Source organism: Bufo gargarizans, unplaced genomic scaffold, assembly GCF_014858855.1.
Source record: "Bufo gargarizans isolate SCDJY-AF-19 unplaced genomic scaffold, ASM1485885v1 fragScaff_scaffold_39_pilon, whole genome shotgun sequence".
In the NCBI taxonomy this organism is placed as follows: domain Eukaryota; kingdom Metazoa; phylum Chordata; class Amphibia; order Anura; family Bufonidae; genus Bufo; species Bufo gargarizans.
In genome coordinates, this window is record NW_025334109.1 from 837,835 (window position 1) to 855,255 (window position 17,421).

The 17,421-nt window shown below is 43.2% G+C and overlaps 1 protein-coding gene across 3 annotated transcripts in view; it reads right to left on the reverse strand.

Moving 5' to 3' along the window:
• Positions 1-17,421, reverse strand: part of LOC122922501 — a 442,359-nt gene that overhangs the window by 223,885 nt on the left and 201,053 nt on the right. For all 3 annotated transcript variants that reach the window (XM_044273115.1, XM_044273114.1, XM_044273116.1), the window contains exon 7: positions 12,533-12,675. In XM_044273115.1, coding sequence (XP_044129050.1) covers positions 12,533-12,675 — 143 coding nt within the window. The remainder of the gene's footprint in view (positions 1-12,532; positions 12,676-17,421) is intronic.

Here is a 17,421-nt window from a genome sequence, read left to right on the forward strand (position 1 = left end):
TTGCAGAGGTCCGGAAAAAGAAGGGCCAACACTGCAAATACTGACTCTTTGCATAAATGTCATGTAATTGTCGATAAAAGCCTTTGAAACGTATGAAGTGTGTGTAATTATATTTCACTACATCACAGAAACAACTGAAACAAAGATCTAAATGCAGTTTAGCAGCAAACTTTGTGAAAACTAATATTTGTGTCATTCTCAAAACTTTTGGCCACAGCTGTATAAGTGTAAAAAAATAAGGGCATATTTGCTGTTCACCGGTGCAGTTATATGTTCTAAAGCCATTTATGGAGTGTATTAGTGGAAAAAGAAAAATATATTTGCCGTTCAGCCATGCAGTTATATGTTCTAAAGCACTTTGTGGCGTGTATAACTGGAAAAAAATAAGGGTCTGTTTGCCGTTCAGCCGTGCAGTTATATGTTCTAAAGCTATTTTTGGTATGTATTAGTGGATAAAGGAAAATATATTTGCCATTTAGCGTGCAGTTATGTGTTTTAAAGCCTTAGGAGTCAGCAGGGTAGAAGCAGTGGGAGGACGATAGCCAAAAGTGCTAGGGGTAGACCACCTCAGTTGCAGGGAGCTGTCTGTTCTTCCCATCATCTGCTGGTCCTGATGCTCCTGCTCCTCTTTCTTCTCCTCCTATTCCCCGTCAGTTATTCCATCAGCAATCGATCTCCGAAGCGATAAGAGACAACAGTATGCGTGCACTCATCTAAAGGCGCAGAAGCTGAATGTGCTCCTGTCCAAGTTGCTGGTGCTGCAGTGCTGCCCCTTTTCAGAGAACTGATGGCTTGGTGGAGTCCCAAGTCGTCATTTCTTTGCCAAAAAGGCAGTACCAGCCTTGCACACACATGTAGAACAGAAGGTGGGCCAGTCCTTGAGCCTGTCGGTGCACGGCAGGGCTGACGTGTGTAGCTGTAACTATGGTCAGAAACTCTACATGTCCTTTACGGCCCAATGGTTGAATGTGGTTCCTGCACAGCCACACCAGCAACTTGGCCAGGTGACACCGCTTCCGCCTCCATGTTGTCACAATGTTGGTCCTGCGACAATGTCCGCCTCTGCCTCCTCATCCTCCACTGTGTCCTTAGCCTCCACTGCAGGCAGGGCCGTCTTTACCAAGTGGCAAAAGGGGCAGCTGCCCCGGGCCCAGTTGCTCCTGGGGGCCCAAGGCAGCTGCCTCTTGAGCCCTGCTAGCTACTGCACCGGGTGTCAAGCTGTGTCAAGCTGAGTCCAGGCATCATACTGTGTGTATAAGTTGTGATCTAGGACCTTAGATGACATCATCACCATGTGACTAGTAACCTAGCAATTACTGGTCACATGGCTATGAGGTCATCACAGGTCCTACAAGGAGTGTTGCAGAAGTTAACTGTGAAGCTTTTTTGTGTGAAGATTACATCAGAAAAAGGTGACAGGGGCTGTTATGTTAATATACTGTAAACTACTGTATAGTGGGGTGCTGTATACTGTGTGGGACTGTATACTGTGTGTGGGGCTGTATACTGTGTGGGGGGCTGTATACTGTGTGTGGGACTGTATACTGTGTGTGGGGGGCCTGTATACTGTGTGTGGGGGGCCTGTATACTGTGTGTGGGGGCCTGTATACTGTGTGTGGGGGGCCTGTATACTGTGTGTGGGGGGCCTGTATACTGTGTGTGGAGGGCCTGTATACTGTGTGTGCGGTATAGTGTGGAGTGCTATACTGCTGTACTGTATAGTGTGGGGGGCTGTATTGTGTATAGTTTGGGGGCTGTATCGTGTATAGTTTGGGGGGCTGTATAGTCTATAGTTTGGGGGGCTGTATCGTCTATAGTTTGGGGGGGCTGTATACGGTGAGGTGTTGTATACTGTGGGCTGCTATACTGCTCTACTATATACTGTGGGGTACTGTATAGTGTGGGGGTGCTATACTGCATACTGTGGGTTGCTGTATACTATAGGGTGCTATACTGCATACTGTGGGGTGCTGGGGTGCACTGTAACACTAGGGTGAGCCGAGCCCTGGTCTCCTTCCTGCAGAGCGGTGCCCACTTCCAGCCTGAGCCCAGAGCACTAATCCTGAGCCGCTGGAGTCTTCAGAACTGGAAGTATTTACAGTCATTCACTGTACTCTACCAGGGGTGTGGATTTTTTGTGTGTTGTGGTGGAGGGCGATTGCCTGCTAAGGTGTGGGAAGGGGGGATCCAGGGGCCCAAGTAAATTTTTGCCCAGGGTCCAATCAATATTAAAGACGGCCCTGACTGCAGGGACAATTCACAGGGCCCCTCCAGCATACCACATGTCCAGAGCACAGTGGTGTCACTCTGTTCTGCATCTCGTTAGCCTGGGTGAACGGATAAACTGCTCCGTGTCCTTCATCAAGAAATTGAATTCTGTCTTTCTCCACAACAACTAAAAATTGGAACCATGGCGACCAACAACGGGAAGAACATGGTGTCGGCGCTGCGTCAATTTCCACCTGTTGGAATTCGACCCTCCATATGTTGGACTGACTGTACAAATAGAGAAAGGCCATAAACGATTTCTTGATGATCCAAGCAGACAGGAGTACTCCTTTGTGTAACTTTGATGTCAGCCAGTGGTCGCTCATGCGTGACACCTGCCGTTTGCTCAGGCTCTTTGAGGAGGCCACATTATTTGTCATATGACAGGACTACGGGATGAACAACGTAATTCCACTGATTCATGTCCTGGAACAGATGCTGGTAAGTCTGGCTGGTCAGGGGACTGGAGACGTGGCACCTAGATCTCACGGCCACGAGCCCTGTGGAGCTGAACTGGAGGAGGACATTGGAGCACAAGGAATGTGTAGTGAAATGGGTGGTTTTTACACACAGGTGACAGGAGAGGAGGAGCAGGAGAAGCCAGAGGAGCTACAGGGCGATGAGGAAAAGGAGGAAGAGGACCCAGACACACCGACGCAGTATGCAGTGGAGATGGATGCAGGGAGTCCCTCTGGATCACTTGTTCAAATGGCCCAATGCATGCTCACTTGCTTGTGTAGTGACAGCCGAAATGTCAGCATTCGGCAGCGGGATGACTTTTGGCTTTCAACCTTGTTGAACCCTCGCTACCAGTCCAAAATGGGGGCCTTTTTTACACCCGCTGAGAGGGAGAACAAACTGAACTACTATACAGACATCATATGTAGTCAGTTAGCCGCTGCCTATCTGTGCCATCGTCCATCCTCTCGCAGGTCTGACCAGGGGGCTCTCTGCACTCACATTCCTCTGCTATGGTTCTGTGGCAGGGTGGGGGGGGGGGGGGTAGGAACAGTTCCAGCTCCATCAACAGTAACTTGAGTCTAGAGTTGCTGATAAGCAGCTTTCGTCACCCGCCTAGTAAAGAAGCAGCAGCAGCTTGACCTCGAGCAGGACCTGAACCAGCAGGTGGTGGCATACTTGGACAGTACCCTGCCACCCCACATTGAAGATCCGCTGGACTACTGGGCAGCCAAACTGGATTTGTGGCCGCAACTAGCAGAGTTTTCCCTGGAAAAGCTGTTCTGCCCGGCCAGTAGTGTGGCATCAGAGCGGGTGCTTAGTGCGGCGGGGGACATAGTTACCCCAAGAATGACTTGCCTGTCCAATCAAAATGGGGAGAGACTGACCTTTGTCAAGATGAATCAGGTATGGATCAGCCAGGATTTCCACCCAACAATGCCTGATGCATCAGACTAGATCATCCATGGTGCCACACCAACACTTTGACAAAAGAGACCGGTTTTTTTGGTTACGTGCCTCAGCTACTATTCTGATGCTGCCACCCACCTGATTCCACAAATCTAATGCCAAGTGCTCCTTCTTTCACCCACAATATTCAGCTGGTATTCGTATTGCCAGCCACCTCCCCATCTGTCACCGGGTCACTCTGTGGTCTCCTGATGCTGCTGCTGCCACCTCCTCACTATGTCACCTTGCCACTCTGTGGTCTCCAGATGCTGCTGCCACCTCCACACTGTCATTTTGCCACTCTGTGGCCTCCTCCTGATGCTGCCGCCACCACCTCCATACTTTGTCATTGTGCCACCCTGTGGCTTCCTGATACTGCTGCTGCCACCACCTCTAGACTCTGTCATTGGGCCACTCTGTGGTCTCCTCATGCTTCTTCCACCTCACCACTAAGCCATAGGGTTAATCTGTGGACTTCTCATGCTGTTCCCACCCTCCCCACTTCATGACTGGGCCACTATTTTGCCTTTTGGCATGGCTGACATCATCATTTATTTGACCCTTTTTCTGATCTGTCAAAAGGAAGGAAAAATGAGACGCACAACAGATCCTGTCTGTGTAGCAGCTATAAGGCCTGTATGGTCCCATCAGAATTGGCTTGTGATTTGGTAGCCAAAAGCAGGAGTGGGTACAAAACACAGAAGACATGCAAATATCCCATTCACATGTCATCTCTGTTTTGGATCCACTCCTGCTTTTCTTTGGCATTAGCAATACTGATGGATTACAGACAGACAGGATCCATTTTTTGGGGGTTATTGTTCTGACGGATCAGAGGAAGGGAAAAATAATCAGTGACATCAACACAAACTTACTGCTGACACAATCTCCACTCTGTTGGGGGGCTCTATTTGTATAAGCAAATTATGGAGACATCTATGTGGAATCCGCTGACGATGATGCACTGTAAAAGGAGTGCGCTTCTTCTTGGCGCTAACATCGACCTGTAAGGCTGAGTTCATACTTGAGTTATTTGGTCAGTTTTGGTCCCGTGACTGCCCAAATAAGTGAAGTGTGCAGTGATTCTAAGAGCGCTGCCTTTCATCTGCATGTCATACTGACTCACAGTATTATTTCACTACCACAGCAGACTCCCTATGCGTGTTACTGCAAGGCAAATGGTTCTACACTATAAAGGCTCTCTGCAGCCAGGAAATAGTATTTTTTTTTACGCGATTCGCTGCAAATAAATTCTGATCGGACCGATTTTTTTTTCAAAAAATTCGGCGCACCGGCCAAATCGAATTTTTCAAAAATTTGCTCATCTCTACTGGTGACCTTAAACTTTAAAATTTGTGCTTTTTGATAATAAGATTTTCCCCTAGTAGTGGTAGCCTCAAACTGTTTAATCAGTGCTTTTTCATGATATTTAGCTATTGCCATGCTTGTACTTCACAAATCAATTTGCCACAAATTTTTGGGTGGTAGCCTTAGACTGCAAAATCTGAGATTTTTTAGAATATGGTAGTGGTAGCCTCAAACTGTTCAGACAGTGCTTTTTCATAATACATTTTGTTATCACTTGTCATGCTTGTGTCCCCACATAATGCTTCTCTAGAAAAGAGACATACAAGCCAGTTTTCTTTCCAAAAAGTAAGGAAAACAAGTAAGGAAACCAGCATTTTCCATTTCCATTAACCATGATGACCTCACAAGGAGATTGACCCTTGACCTCTGTAGAGGCAGGAACAAGGAAAGGTTAAAAACACCCCCACCCTCCACCATACACCAGTGTTTCCTGTCCCTACAGAGGCCAGGGCAGAGAAAGGGCTTCCTGTTCGTCAGGGAGAAGAAGAAAGAAGATTTTTTTTTAATTCCATGTGGTTTGGAACTCCCTGCGGTAAGGTGTCTTGTGGCACTTATCTGATCAGGTGTAGTTCCCCTGCTCGTAAGAGGTCTTGTACCAATGCTGAGCAGAGGAGAGATTGGAAGGTTCGCTCTGGTTGATCCGGAGCCTGCTCCCGGGGTTGCGTCCTCCTCCTTGTCCATTGTGGAATAAAGCTAGGGTGAGCACCTGGCATTTGAAAATGCCGGCTGGATAAAGCAGATGAGCCATGTGTCGGGACTGATCTTAGGTCTGGCTCAAGATGTCGGGTCCTGAGCTGCACTCCCCCAGAGAGCTTGATGCTCCTTCCCTGCCTCCTTTAAGTTCCCTGCGGGGATTGCTCTTTCATGCTGCTGGTTTGTTTAGGCACCAAGGGAATTAGGGGGGGGGCACCCTTTATCTTAGGAATGGGTGTTTTTTTTCCCTCCCCTCTGGCTGATGGCGCACGGTGGTGTCTTGCACCTGGTCGCAGATATATATATATATATATATATATATATATATATCCTCCTAATTTTGGTCTGTTCTCACCTCATAGGTAATTAAAGAGGCACAGAAGAAACAAAAAAAAACTGCAAAATGTATTTCTTGTTTCAAAAAGTTGCCGGATGGGTATCCTAAAAAGATCTGCAAGGACTGTATTTCTAACATTGTCTGGGAGGAACAGGTCTCTAAGGGACGAGTTCCATTCCATGATTCAGGAGGAGATTAAGGCTTCTATGTCCCAAATGTCTGGGGATGATCCGGGACCGTTACCCCCTAAACGACAAAGAATAATACTACCCTCTTCTTCTGATTCGGAATGCTGGGGTGACAATGCCTCTTCCTCTAGACAATGGGAGGAGGAAGACCCCCTTTCAGAAGGAGAGATTTTGGAAGGAAGTAAAAAGTTCTATTTAGCGGCAGATGAAATGTCTAACCTTATAAAAGCAGTAAGAGCCACCATGGGGGTAGAAGAGGTTCAAAAAGCGCATTCCATTCAGGAGGAGATGTTTGGGGGATTAAGAGTTAAAAGAGCCAGAGGATTTCCCATTAACGAAAATATCCGTGATATGATCCTTGAAGAATCGTCAGACCCGGAGAAGAGGCTAGGAGTTTCTAGAGATTTCAAGAGCTGGTTGTTATTTGAACCTGCAGAGTCAAAAATCTAAGATAGACGTTCAGGTAGCCAAGGTAAACAAAAAAAAAATCATTGCCCTTTGAGGATGCATCTCAGCTGAGAGACCCCATGGAAAGAAAAGCGGACAGCTTATTGCATAAATCCTGGGAGGCGGCTATGTTTACTCTGAAGTCCAACATCGCTAGGTCCATGTATCATTGGTTGAACAAGTTGGAGTCTCATCTTAGGAACAAGACTCCAAGGGAGGAAATAATAAATTCCATCCCTCTTCTAAAATCTGCAACAGCCTTTTTCTGGACGCCTCGGCGGAATCTGTCAGATTTTCGGCCAAAGATGCAGGGCTTTCCAATGCGGCCCGTTGAGCCCTTTGGATGAAATTGTGGTCCAGGGACAAAACTATGTTCCATTCCCTTTTCAGGCGAATATGTCTTTGGCCCAGTTTTAGACAGGATTCTGGAAAAGGCGTCAGATAAGAAAAAGGGCTTTCCTGAGGATAGACCATAGGAGGAAGATTCCCTTTCATTCATTTTCAGGCCAGGATAATTCCTATAGGGGGAAAGGGAGGTCAGGATGCTGGAGTTACCCTAAGGGGGAGGGGGTTTCTCCTTAATCCCCAAAACAAGCCCGGGGATAAGCAATGATGCCAGAGTAGGGGGGAGACTGAAGAATTTTCTTTCCTCCTGGGAAAACATAACACAAAATCCCTGGGAAGTAGTCAGAATGGGCTACAAAATAGAGTTTTCTATAGTCCCTCTGAGAAGATTTCTGGTGACAGATCTGGGGTCAGTAAGATCTCAAAACAGTATTTGGCAGGGGGTCCAGGATCTCATCAAAATAAGAGTTGTTGTTCAGGTCCCAGTTCCAGACCAGGGTCATGGATTTTATTCCAGTCTCTTCCTAGTTAAAAAGAAAGAAGGTTCCTTCTGTCCGATTATAAATCCCAAATTCCTTAACAAGTACATAACTTACAGGAAGTCTGAGGTCATTAATTCCCCATATAAAAAAGAATGCTTTAATGTGCACGGTGGACTCAAAAGATGCGTACTATCACATCCCGATCCACCACAATTCACAAAAATTCCTAAGATTAGCCATAAAAGATCAGCTAGGAAACCTTCACTATTTTCAGTTCACAGCTCTTCCATTTGGAATTTCCTCGGCTACGAGAGTATTTACCAAGCTGGTGGTCGAGATGGTAGATTATTTGAGACAAAAAGAGCTAGTTGTGGTCCCATACCTAGACGATTTCTTACTAGTGGGAGATACGGTAGACCGTTTGTTAACAGATTGTAAACATTTTTTTATTCATTCTGGAGGAACTGGGCTGGATTATCAATCCAGAAAAATGCTTTCTACAACCATCAACCAATGTACATTTTCTGGGATTCATCCTAAACTCTTGAACACAGACCACCTTTCTACCTCCAGACAAAATCCAGTCCTTAAAGGAGGAGGTTAAAACCTTCCAGAGATGGAAGATCTGTTCTATAAGAGAAGCTATGAGTTTGTTGGAGTCAGTTTCATTTCCGCGCCATTCGATCCTGGATTCTGGAGATCTGGGACAAGCAACAAAAGTCCCTGAATCGGAAGGTTCCCATTCCAGGTTCTGTGAAGACTTCCCTGTGCTGGTGGAAGATAGACAGGAACCTCTCACAAGGGGTAGCCTGGAGAAAATCACCTCATATTCAGATCAAAACGGACACAAGCCTGTCGGGCTGGGGAGCGAAAATTTGAGACTTTTATTACTAAGGCTCCTGGCCCCTATCAGTAAGCAGCCAGTCCTCAAACTTCAGGGAACTGAGTGCGGTGTGGGAATCCTTAAACATGGCGAGAGAGATTCTTCAGGTTCATCACCTAAGAATCCTTTCAGACAACACAACGACAGTGGCTTACCTCTCACATCAAGGAGAAACAAAATCAAAAAAGCTTCTAAGCCTATCAAACAAAATTTTCTACTTGGCAGAAAAAAATATTTAAAATCTATCTGGGTGACCCACCTCAAAGGATCCCTGAATCAGGAAGCAGATGCACAATAGACCAAATAGAATGATCCCTAAACCTGGAGGTCTTCAAAATGATAGTCGACAGATGGGGGACTCCAGACATAGACCTGTTTGCTTCAGGAAGGTGAAGCGATTCTGTTCCCTAGATCCCCGACATAGGACTGGAGTCTGTGTTTTGCGTTTCCACCAATAACAATAATTCCAAGGGTGATTTAGAAAATCCAACAAGAGAACTCAACAGTAATCCTGATAACCCCCTTCTGGACGAAAAGGAGTTGGTTCTCTTCCCCCAAAAGAGACCCTTGGACCCTTCCGCTTAGGAGGGACCTTCTATATAAAGGTCCCATTCTACATCCTCACCCAGAATTCTTAAGACTAACAGCTTGGATCCTTAGGTCAAAGTTATGAGACGCCAAGGCCTTTCAGACAAGTTTATATCTACTCTCAGGTCCAGTAGGAAAAAAGTGACATCTACTTGAAAATTTGGAAGAGGTTCTGCTCCTGGTCGGGGGAACCATCTCTGAACCTTAAGATGTCAAAAATACAGAAGATTTAGGTTTTCTTCAACAATAACTTGATCTAGGTCTCAGACCCTCTACACTGAAAGTGCAAGTATCGGCACTCAGCAGTTTTTTCGATTCAGACTTAACCGATCATACAAACCGGATTCCAAAAAAGTTGGGACACTATACAAATCGTGAATAAAAACTGAATGCAATGATGTGGAGATGGCAAATGTCAGTATTTTATTTGTAATAGAACGTAGATGACAGATCAAACGTTTAATCCGAGTAAATGTACCATTTTAAAGGAAAAAATACGTTGATTCAAAATTTCACAGTGTCAACAAATCCCCAAAAAGTTGGGACAAGTAGCAATAAGAGGCTGGAAAAAATAAATTTGAGCCTAACGAAGAGCTGGAAGACCAATTAACACTAATTAGGTCAATTGGCAACATTATTGGGTATAAAAAGAGCTTCTCAGAGTGGCAGTGTCTCTCAGAAGCCAAGATGGGTAGAGGATCACCAATTCCCACAATGTTGCGCAGAAAGATAGTGGAGCAATATCAAAAGGTGTTACCCAGCGAAAAATTGCAAAGACTTTGCATCTATCATCATCAACTGTGCATAACATCATCCGAAGATTCAGAGAATCTGGAACAATCTCTGTGCGTAAGGGTCAAGGCCGTAAAACCATACTGGATGCCCGTGATCTCCGGGCCCTTAAACGACACTGCACCACAAACAGGAATGCTACTGTAAAGGAAATCACAGAATGGACTCAGGAATACTTCCAGAAACCATTGTCAGTGAACACAATCCACCGTGCCATCCGCCGTTGCCAGCTGAAACTTTACAGTGCAAAGAAGAAGCCATTTCTAAGCAAGATCCACAAGCTCAGGCGTTTTCACTGGGCCAGGGATCATTTAAAATGGAGTGTGGCAAAATGGAAGACTGTTCTGTGGTCAGACGAGTCACGATTCAAAGTTCTTTTTGGGAATCTGGGACGCCATGTCATCCGGACCAAAGAGGACAAGGACAACCCAAGTTGTTATCAACTCTCAGTTCAGAAGCCTGCATCTCTGATGGTATGGGGTTGCATGAGTGCGTGTGGCATGGGCAGCTTGCATGTCTGGAAAGGCACCATCAATGCAGAAAAATATATTCAGGTTCTAGAACAACATATGCTCCCATCCAGACGTCATCTCTTTCAGGGAAGACCCTGCATTTTTCAACAAGATAATGCCAGACCACATTCTGCATCAATCACAACATCATGGCTGCGTAGGAGAAGGATCCGGGTACTGAAATGGCCAGTCTGCAGTCCAGATCTTTCACCTATAGAGAACATTTGGCGCATCATAAAGAGGAAGGTGCAACAAAGAAGGCCAAAGACGATTGAACAGTTAGAGGCCTGTATTAGACAAGAATGGGAGAGCATTCCTATTTCTAAACTTGAGAAACTGGTCTCCTCGGTCCCCAGACGCCTGTTGAGTGTTGTAAGAAGAAGGGGAGATGCCACACAGTGGTGAAAATGGCCTTGTCCCAACTTTTTGGGGATTTGTTGACACCATGAAATTCTGATTTAACATATTTTTCCCTTAAAATGGTACATTTTCTCAGTTTAAACTTTTGTTCCGTGATTTATGTTCTATTCTGAATAAAATATTAGAAGTTGGCACCTCCACATCATTGCATTCAGTATTTATTCACGATTTGTATAGTGTCCCAACTTTTTGGGAATCCGGTTTGTAGATGGTCAGGAGGTTCATGAGGGCAGCGTCTAGACTGAGGCCCACGTTGAAAACACGAGTCTCTTCTTTAAAACTTAACACCGCATTGAATGGCCTAACAATGAGCCCAATTAAACCTTTGGAAGACTGCCCGCTCAAATTACTATCTTTTAAGACAGCCTTTCTAATTGAGATCACGTCCGCAAGAAGGCTGGGTGAAATCCAGGGTATTTAGATTATAGAACCTTACCTTAGAATCTTAGAAGATGGGATAGTGCTTAGACTGGACCCAGGGTTCCTTCCCAAGGTGGTGTCAAATTTTCACAGAGATCAAGAGATTATTCTCCCGTCCTTCTGTAATAACTAAAAAAATAGCGGGGAATCTACCTTTCATTCTCTAGATGTTAGATGTACGGTTTTAAAATACCTAGAGGTTACTACGGGTTTCAGGAAGTCTGATAGTTTTCTTATTCAGTTCTCAGGGAAAAACAAAAGGTGAAAGAATATCTAGGTCCTCCATTGCCAGGTGGATAAAGAATACCATTACCTATTGCTATAGTATTTAGGGGTTTTCTTGTCTTGTTAACTTAAAAGCAACCTGGTCCAGTATGCATACTTTAATAAAGCAATAGCGTTTAGATTTCTCCAATACTTCTGAGTTGTCTTTTGGACGTAAGGTCCTACAGGCAGTAGCCCCCCCCCCCCCTCCTTAATCTTATCATTTTGTACATCTTCTTGTGAGGCGTCATGGTGATGAAATGGAAAATCTGAATTAGACTTAACGGTAATTCAGTTTCCATAAGATCACCATGACAGCCCATTAATCCCTCCCAGTTTATTATCTTAGATTCTTGGATGGTATGAAGTACAGTAATAACTTATTTTCCTATATTATTATGTTACTATGTTTAAATCTCTACCTAATCACTCTTTAGTAATTTTGGAAGCACTGGTGTATGGTGGAGGGTTTTAACCTTTCTCTGTTCCTGCCCCTGAAAACCGAATTACCAGTAAGTCTAATTAATCTCCCTTTAATAGAGCTGGTCTCCCTTTAATAGAGCTGGGCAAAGAGAAGTTTGACTGCTTGAGAGGTCTTGGTCAGGGTACTATTTATCCTTATGGATACCACCAAGTACACATGAGGAGTATTGTAAGCCAGTCAACACTGCTCTGGGTTTCTGGGGAAAATATATGAAATTTAGGATATCTTACATCTGCTGGCATTAGATATTTTGGAGGGTAAGCTAATTAGAATATCTTCTCAGAAATCAATCAGAGGGTTGCATGGCCTACAATACTATGCATACTGGACACTCTCCATAATGAGAAAGTATGTCCCCCAGATAATGCATATATAATGCACAGAAACCCAGCAGGGCTTAATAGTCTCTCTCATCTTCAAGGACAAAGGATCTTTTCAGAAAGAAAATAGGAAGCCAGGAAGAGTTATATACTACGTTTCAGGCCAATTGGAGAATATTTAATTCATACCACAATTGATTAATTTTTTCTCTCTCAAAATGCATCACGAAAAAAAATTGAATCGATTTGCTAATAAAATGAAAATGTACACAAACTGTTTAAAAATGCATATGAGGGTGGATCAAATATACTACCTTCTTCCGTTATGACAAGCTCATAAAGTTGTTCTTGAAGTTCTGATTTAGAAAAATACTCCACTTTCATTTCATATAGAGTCCCATATCGCAAACGAATAATACACTTTGTTGTAGACTCATGTCCTCCCTGATTGCCTTTCCTGTTGAATAAACCATAGTGATATTATGTAGTCATCATTAAGTTTAGTCAATTATATTTAACTTAGGCTCTCATAAACCCTAAAACACCTCTCTACATTATTATTATTATTATTATTATTATTATTATCCTTATTCATTCCATGGCACTGTACATAAGAAAAAAGGGGTATACATACATAACAAAAAAGCAAGTACAATAAGCATGAACAAGACAAGTTAGAAACTGGTACAGAAGGATAGAGGACCCTGCCTGCGAGGGCTTACATGGGAGAAGGTGAGGGTAATGTACAGATGTAGCAGGGTTAGCACTCCAGCTCTTAACTCAAATTTCTTAACTCATCGCGTTATCTTGAGACAAAACCATTGAAAAGCAATTGAAAGTGTTTGCTTAGATTAGATAACACAACTCAAATCTCAGAAAACAGGAGTGTTAACTCTACTCCATCTGTAGTTGGCCAGCTAGGACCTGTCCTAGGTTGCTAGTATAGCTTATATGTGTATACAGCTAGACCTGCCAAAAGCATTAATACAGTTCCTATGTTTATGCGTTAAAGACAAAAGCAGAGTTATTTACTGTGACATCATGTTTTGGATGTCATATAACTGTTATATTTTGTGTTCACAGAAGCAGAAAAGGATAATATGCTTTTAAGATTCATTTTGTAACGTAAGGTAAGCTCAGTGACACAGCAGAAAAAACATAAAGCATAGTGTTAATCTGTTGTTGCTGGGCAGAAGTCTAGACCAATCACAGACAGCTTGTCACACAGCAAGAGTTTTTACCAATCACAGCCATCCTCACACACAGCCTGTCTGGGAATTCTGCTAGCAAGAGCTGCTAGGATCATTATTCACCAGAGACAGGAGCTGAAGAGACATTCACTTCACTGAGAGCTGTGTTTTTTACGGAAACAGAGAGGCCAAAATAGGTATTTAAATCAGTTATACAATGTTCCTACTGTTAGTATAGGGATTAGAACTGTATACTGAACCAGTTATGTGTGTTTACTTACAGTTCCACCAAATACAAATACAAATTGCAAGCTACAAATTGCAAGCTACAATTGCAAACTAAAAAGTTCACAATACAAATTCAAATTCCATATTGCAATCCAAATTGCATACAACCATACCAGATCATACTCAACCAATCTGCAAATAGTTACTGCAAACTGCAAACCCATTTTAGCAAGTAGAACTGTTAGACCTGAGATATACCTCTCAAAGAGATCATAAAGTGCTTAAATAACTTAAAGTGAGAGTACAGATACTTGAGAGAAATATATCCACCATTTCATGTTGAATGACAAGATTGAACAGTTGAACCACCATCTTATGCATATCATCATTTTAAGATACTTTATTCAACACGTGTTTTGTACATGGACTATCTGCTGCGGAGGCGGCAGTGTAATATGAAGAAAAGTTGAAGTTAATAAACAAGTTCTTTTCAAGCATTTGGTGTGCTATTTAAACCTACTGTTTCCATAGAATGGCGCTAGAGGAATTACAGAATAACAGACAGTCTGGTTAGACTAAAAGTCAGAGATACCAAAAATGTTCTAATGCCACAGTGCAAAAGGCACTTCATAGCTCTGCACCTGCCACAGTGGAACTATTTTGGCCTTAGAGGGTGAAGCGATAGCGATCCTCAACTTGCACAGTAAAGAGCGCATTAGAGCAATGGAGCACCAGCATAACTTGCCGCGCACCAACTGTTCCCTGAGTAAGCAAGCAAAAGACATCTCAGTGGAGCTACCATAAAAGCCATATAACGTGTGCATTAGTCAAACTGCAGCCAACTCTTAAAGTGGCAGAACGGCAAAGGCAAAATAGTCAGAGAAAGAGCGCCAACCCTCCTGCGATCCCTAGAAAGAGAAAGAGACACATGGTGGGAGGCCAAAGTCCAGAGCTAGAGTGCCTGCACCGCTATCCATGGATACACCACGTACTGAAGCCAGCTAGTTTCCCGCCACTAGGCCCAAAGCCTGCAGCATATCCAAGCCAGCGCATCTCAAGTCAACACAAAGCATCGCAAGTCTGCACAGAGCATCGCAAGTCATCACAGAGCATCGCAAGTCACCACAGAGCATTGCATCATATCAAGAAAATACATGTCTCCCTTAAGACAGACATTTGTTCCAGCAACCTTCAGATCACAGTATCCTGCTCTTCATAAGGTCAGAGATTTCCTTTTATTACTTATCATTGCATATAAGCTTTGGCATAAAGAGACATTTTTGTGTTCAGAAATAAGAGACTTTAAATAAAAACAAAGGACAGTTTGTAGTACACGGACTCTAAAGCATTTAAAGTGAAAGTCATTTATTGCCTGCATTTATCGTTGTTGTATTTAAAGTGACAGTCATTTATTTCTGCATTTGTCAGTATTGCATTTAAATTAAATTGTCTGAGCCTAGTATTACCATGCTACTGTTACAGGATGAAAAGATAGATGGAGTAGAAGTTGAAGAGCAAGGGAACCTGTCTGAGGTAGAAGAGTCTGATATAGCATTAGTCTTGCCTCAAACAAATATAGCACAAGCAGATAAACTAAGACATTCATCACGTGCCATAAAACCCCAAGGATGCTGGAAAATTTGGAGCAAGAAGCAGCACTGAAAGGAAAAATGTTTGTCAGAATGTATGATAAATGGAAATTATACATTAAACACATTCGAAAAAAGCTAAAGCAAGAAAGTATAAAACGGAACTTGAGAGATATGGTAGAGACAGTAGAAGAATCTGAATCAGAGCTTATGGCAGCATTTGTCAACCTGCGGTCATTTACCACACCTTCCTGGGATATTGTAAGGAACATGGACACATGTACTGCGGTCACTAAAGATTTGGTAAAGCTCATGAAAGAACTATCACCTGCAAAAAACTATGATAAAGTTAAAGCAAGAAGTAGAATGAATTAGCTTTTTATGAGAGCCTATGATACTCATTAGGTGGTACCACAATCTCAAGTGTGACTTCCTTGAGTCCTCAAATACTTCAGCCAAAAGAAAGGAATTAGCTGAACAACTTGCTCTCAAGAAAGCAGAAATTGAAATGGAAGCCGCCATTGAGGCGCGGCGCCAACTGATGGCTGAAAAGGAAGCTGAAAAGGATGCACAATGCCATCAGATGGAAGCTGAAATCGAGGCACTAAGCCAACAGATGAAAAGTCTGGAAAGGCAGAAAGAAGTTAAGATCATAGAAGCCAGACTCAGAGTACATGAGGAGGATATGAGTCAAAGTAGTCATAGGTTCAAATCTGTACTAAGTGAAGAAGCAGACTCCTACTTTCCTACATACTCCCAGGAGAATGGAAGGGAATCTCCAGCATTTAGTGAGAGAATAAGTTATTATCCTTCCATCCCTGCTCAGAAAAACAAAGAGAGGCCTAGTCCAGTGTTAGGAAAAAGGTGTGTGAATTTACCCTCTATTTCTACCAGAAAAGATAAAGAAAAGGACTCAACTAACTCCTGGGGAGCCCAGCTGTCACTACACAATTAGCGTGTAACATGAAAGGGTTGGTTCATATCAGTGTTACTTTTTTTTTTCTGTCCTGGATAACGGAAACCAGATGGATCAAAATGGAATGCCTCTAAAGGTTTCCGTTTTGAATTCAGTCTTACAAATCCTATTAATTTCTGTTATACCATAGTTACAACCATGGTATAACGGAAAAACAATAGAAGAATTTGTAACGCTGATGTGAACCTGCCCTGACTGTAATCTCTTCACAGTCTTTTTAAAACATCTATACAGAGATATGTCCTGATCACTCAGACGTAGAGCCAGGTCCATAAATATTGGGACATCGACACAATTCGAACATTTTTGGCTCTATACACAACCACAATGGATTTGAAATGAAACGAACATGATGTGCTTTAACTGCAGACTGTCAGCTTTAATTTGAGGGTATTTACATCCAAATCAGGTGAACGGTGTAGGAATTACAATAGTTTGCATATGTGCATCCCACTTGTTAAGGAACCAAAAGTAATAGTGGGACAGAATAATAATCATAAATCAAACTTTACCTTTTTAATACTTGGTTGCAAATCCTTTGCAGTCAATTACAGCCTGAAATATGGAGCACTTATACATCACCAGATGCTAGGTTTCATCTCTGGTGATGCTCTGACAGGCCTCTACTGCAACTGTCTTCAGTTCCTGCTTGTTCTTGGAACATTTACCCTTCAGTTTTGTCTTCAGCAAGTGAAATGCATGCTCAATCGGATTCAGGTCAGGTGATTGACTTGGCCATTGCATAACATTCCACTTCTTTCCCTTAAAACACTCTTTGGGTGCTTTTGCAGTATGCTTTGGATCATTGTCCATCTGCACTGTGAAGCACCGTCCAATGCATTTGGCTGAATATGAGCAGATAATATTGCCCGAAACACTTCAGAATTCATCCTGCTGCTTTTGTCAGCAGTCACATCATCAATAAATACAAGAGAACCAGTTCCATTGGCAGCCATACATGCCCACGCCATGACACTACCACCACCATGCTTCACTGATGAGGTGGTATGCTTAGGATCATGAGCAGTTCCTTTCCTTCTCCATACTCTTCTCTTCCCATCACTCTGGAACAAGTTGATCTTGGTCCCATCTGTCCATAGGATGTTGTTCCAGAACTGTGAAGGCTTTTTTAGATGTTGTTTGGCAAACTCTAATATGGTTTTCCTGTTTTTGAGGCTCACCAATGGTTTACATCTTGTGGTGAACCCTCTGTATTCACT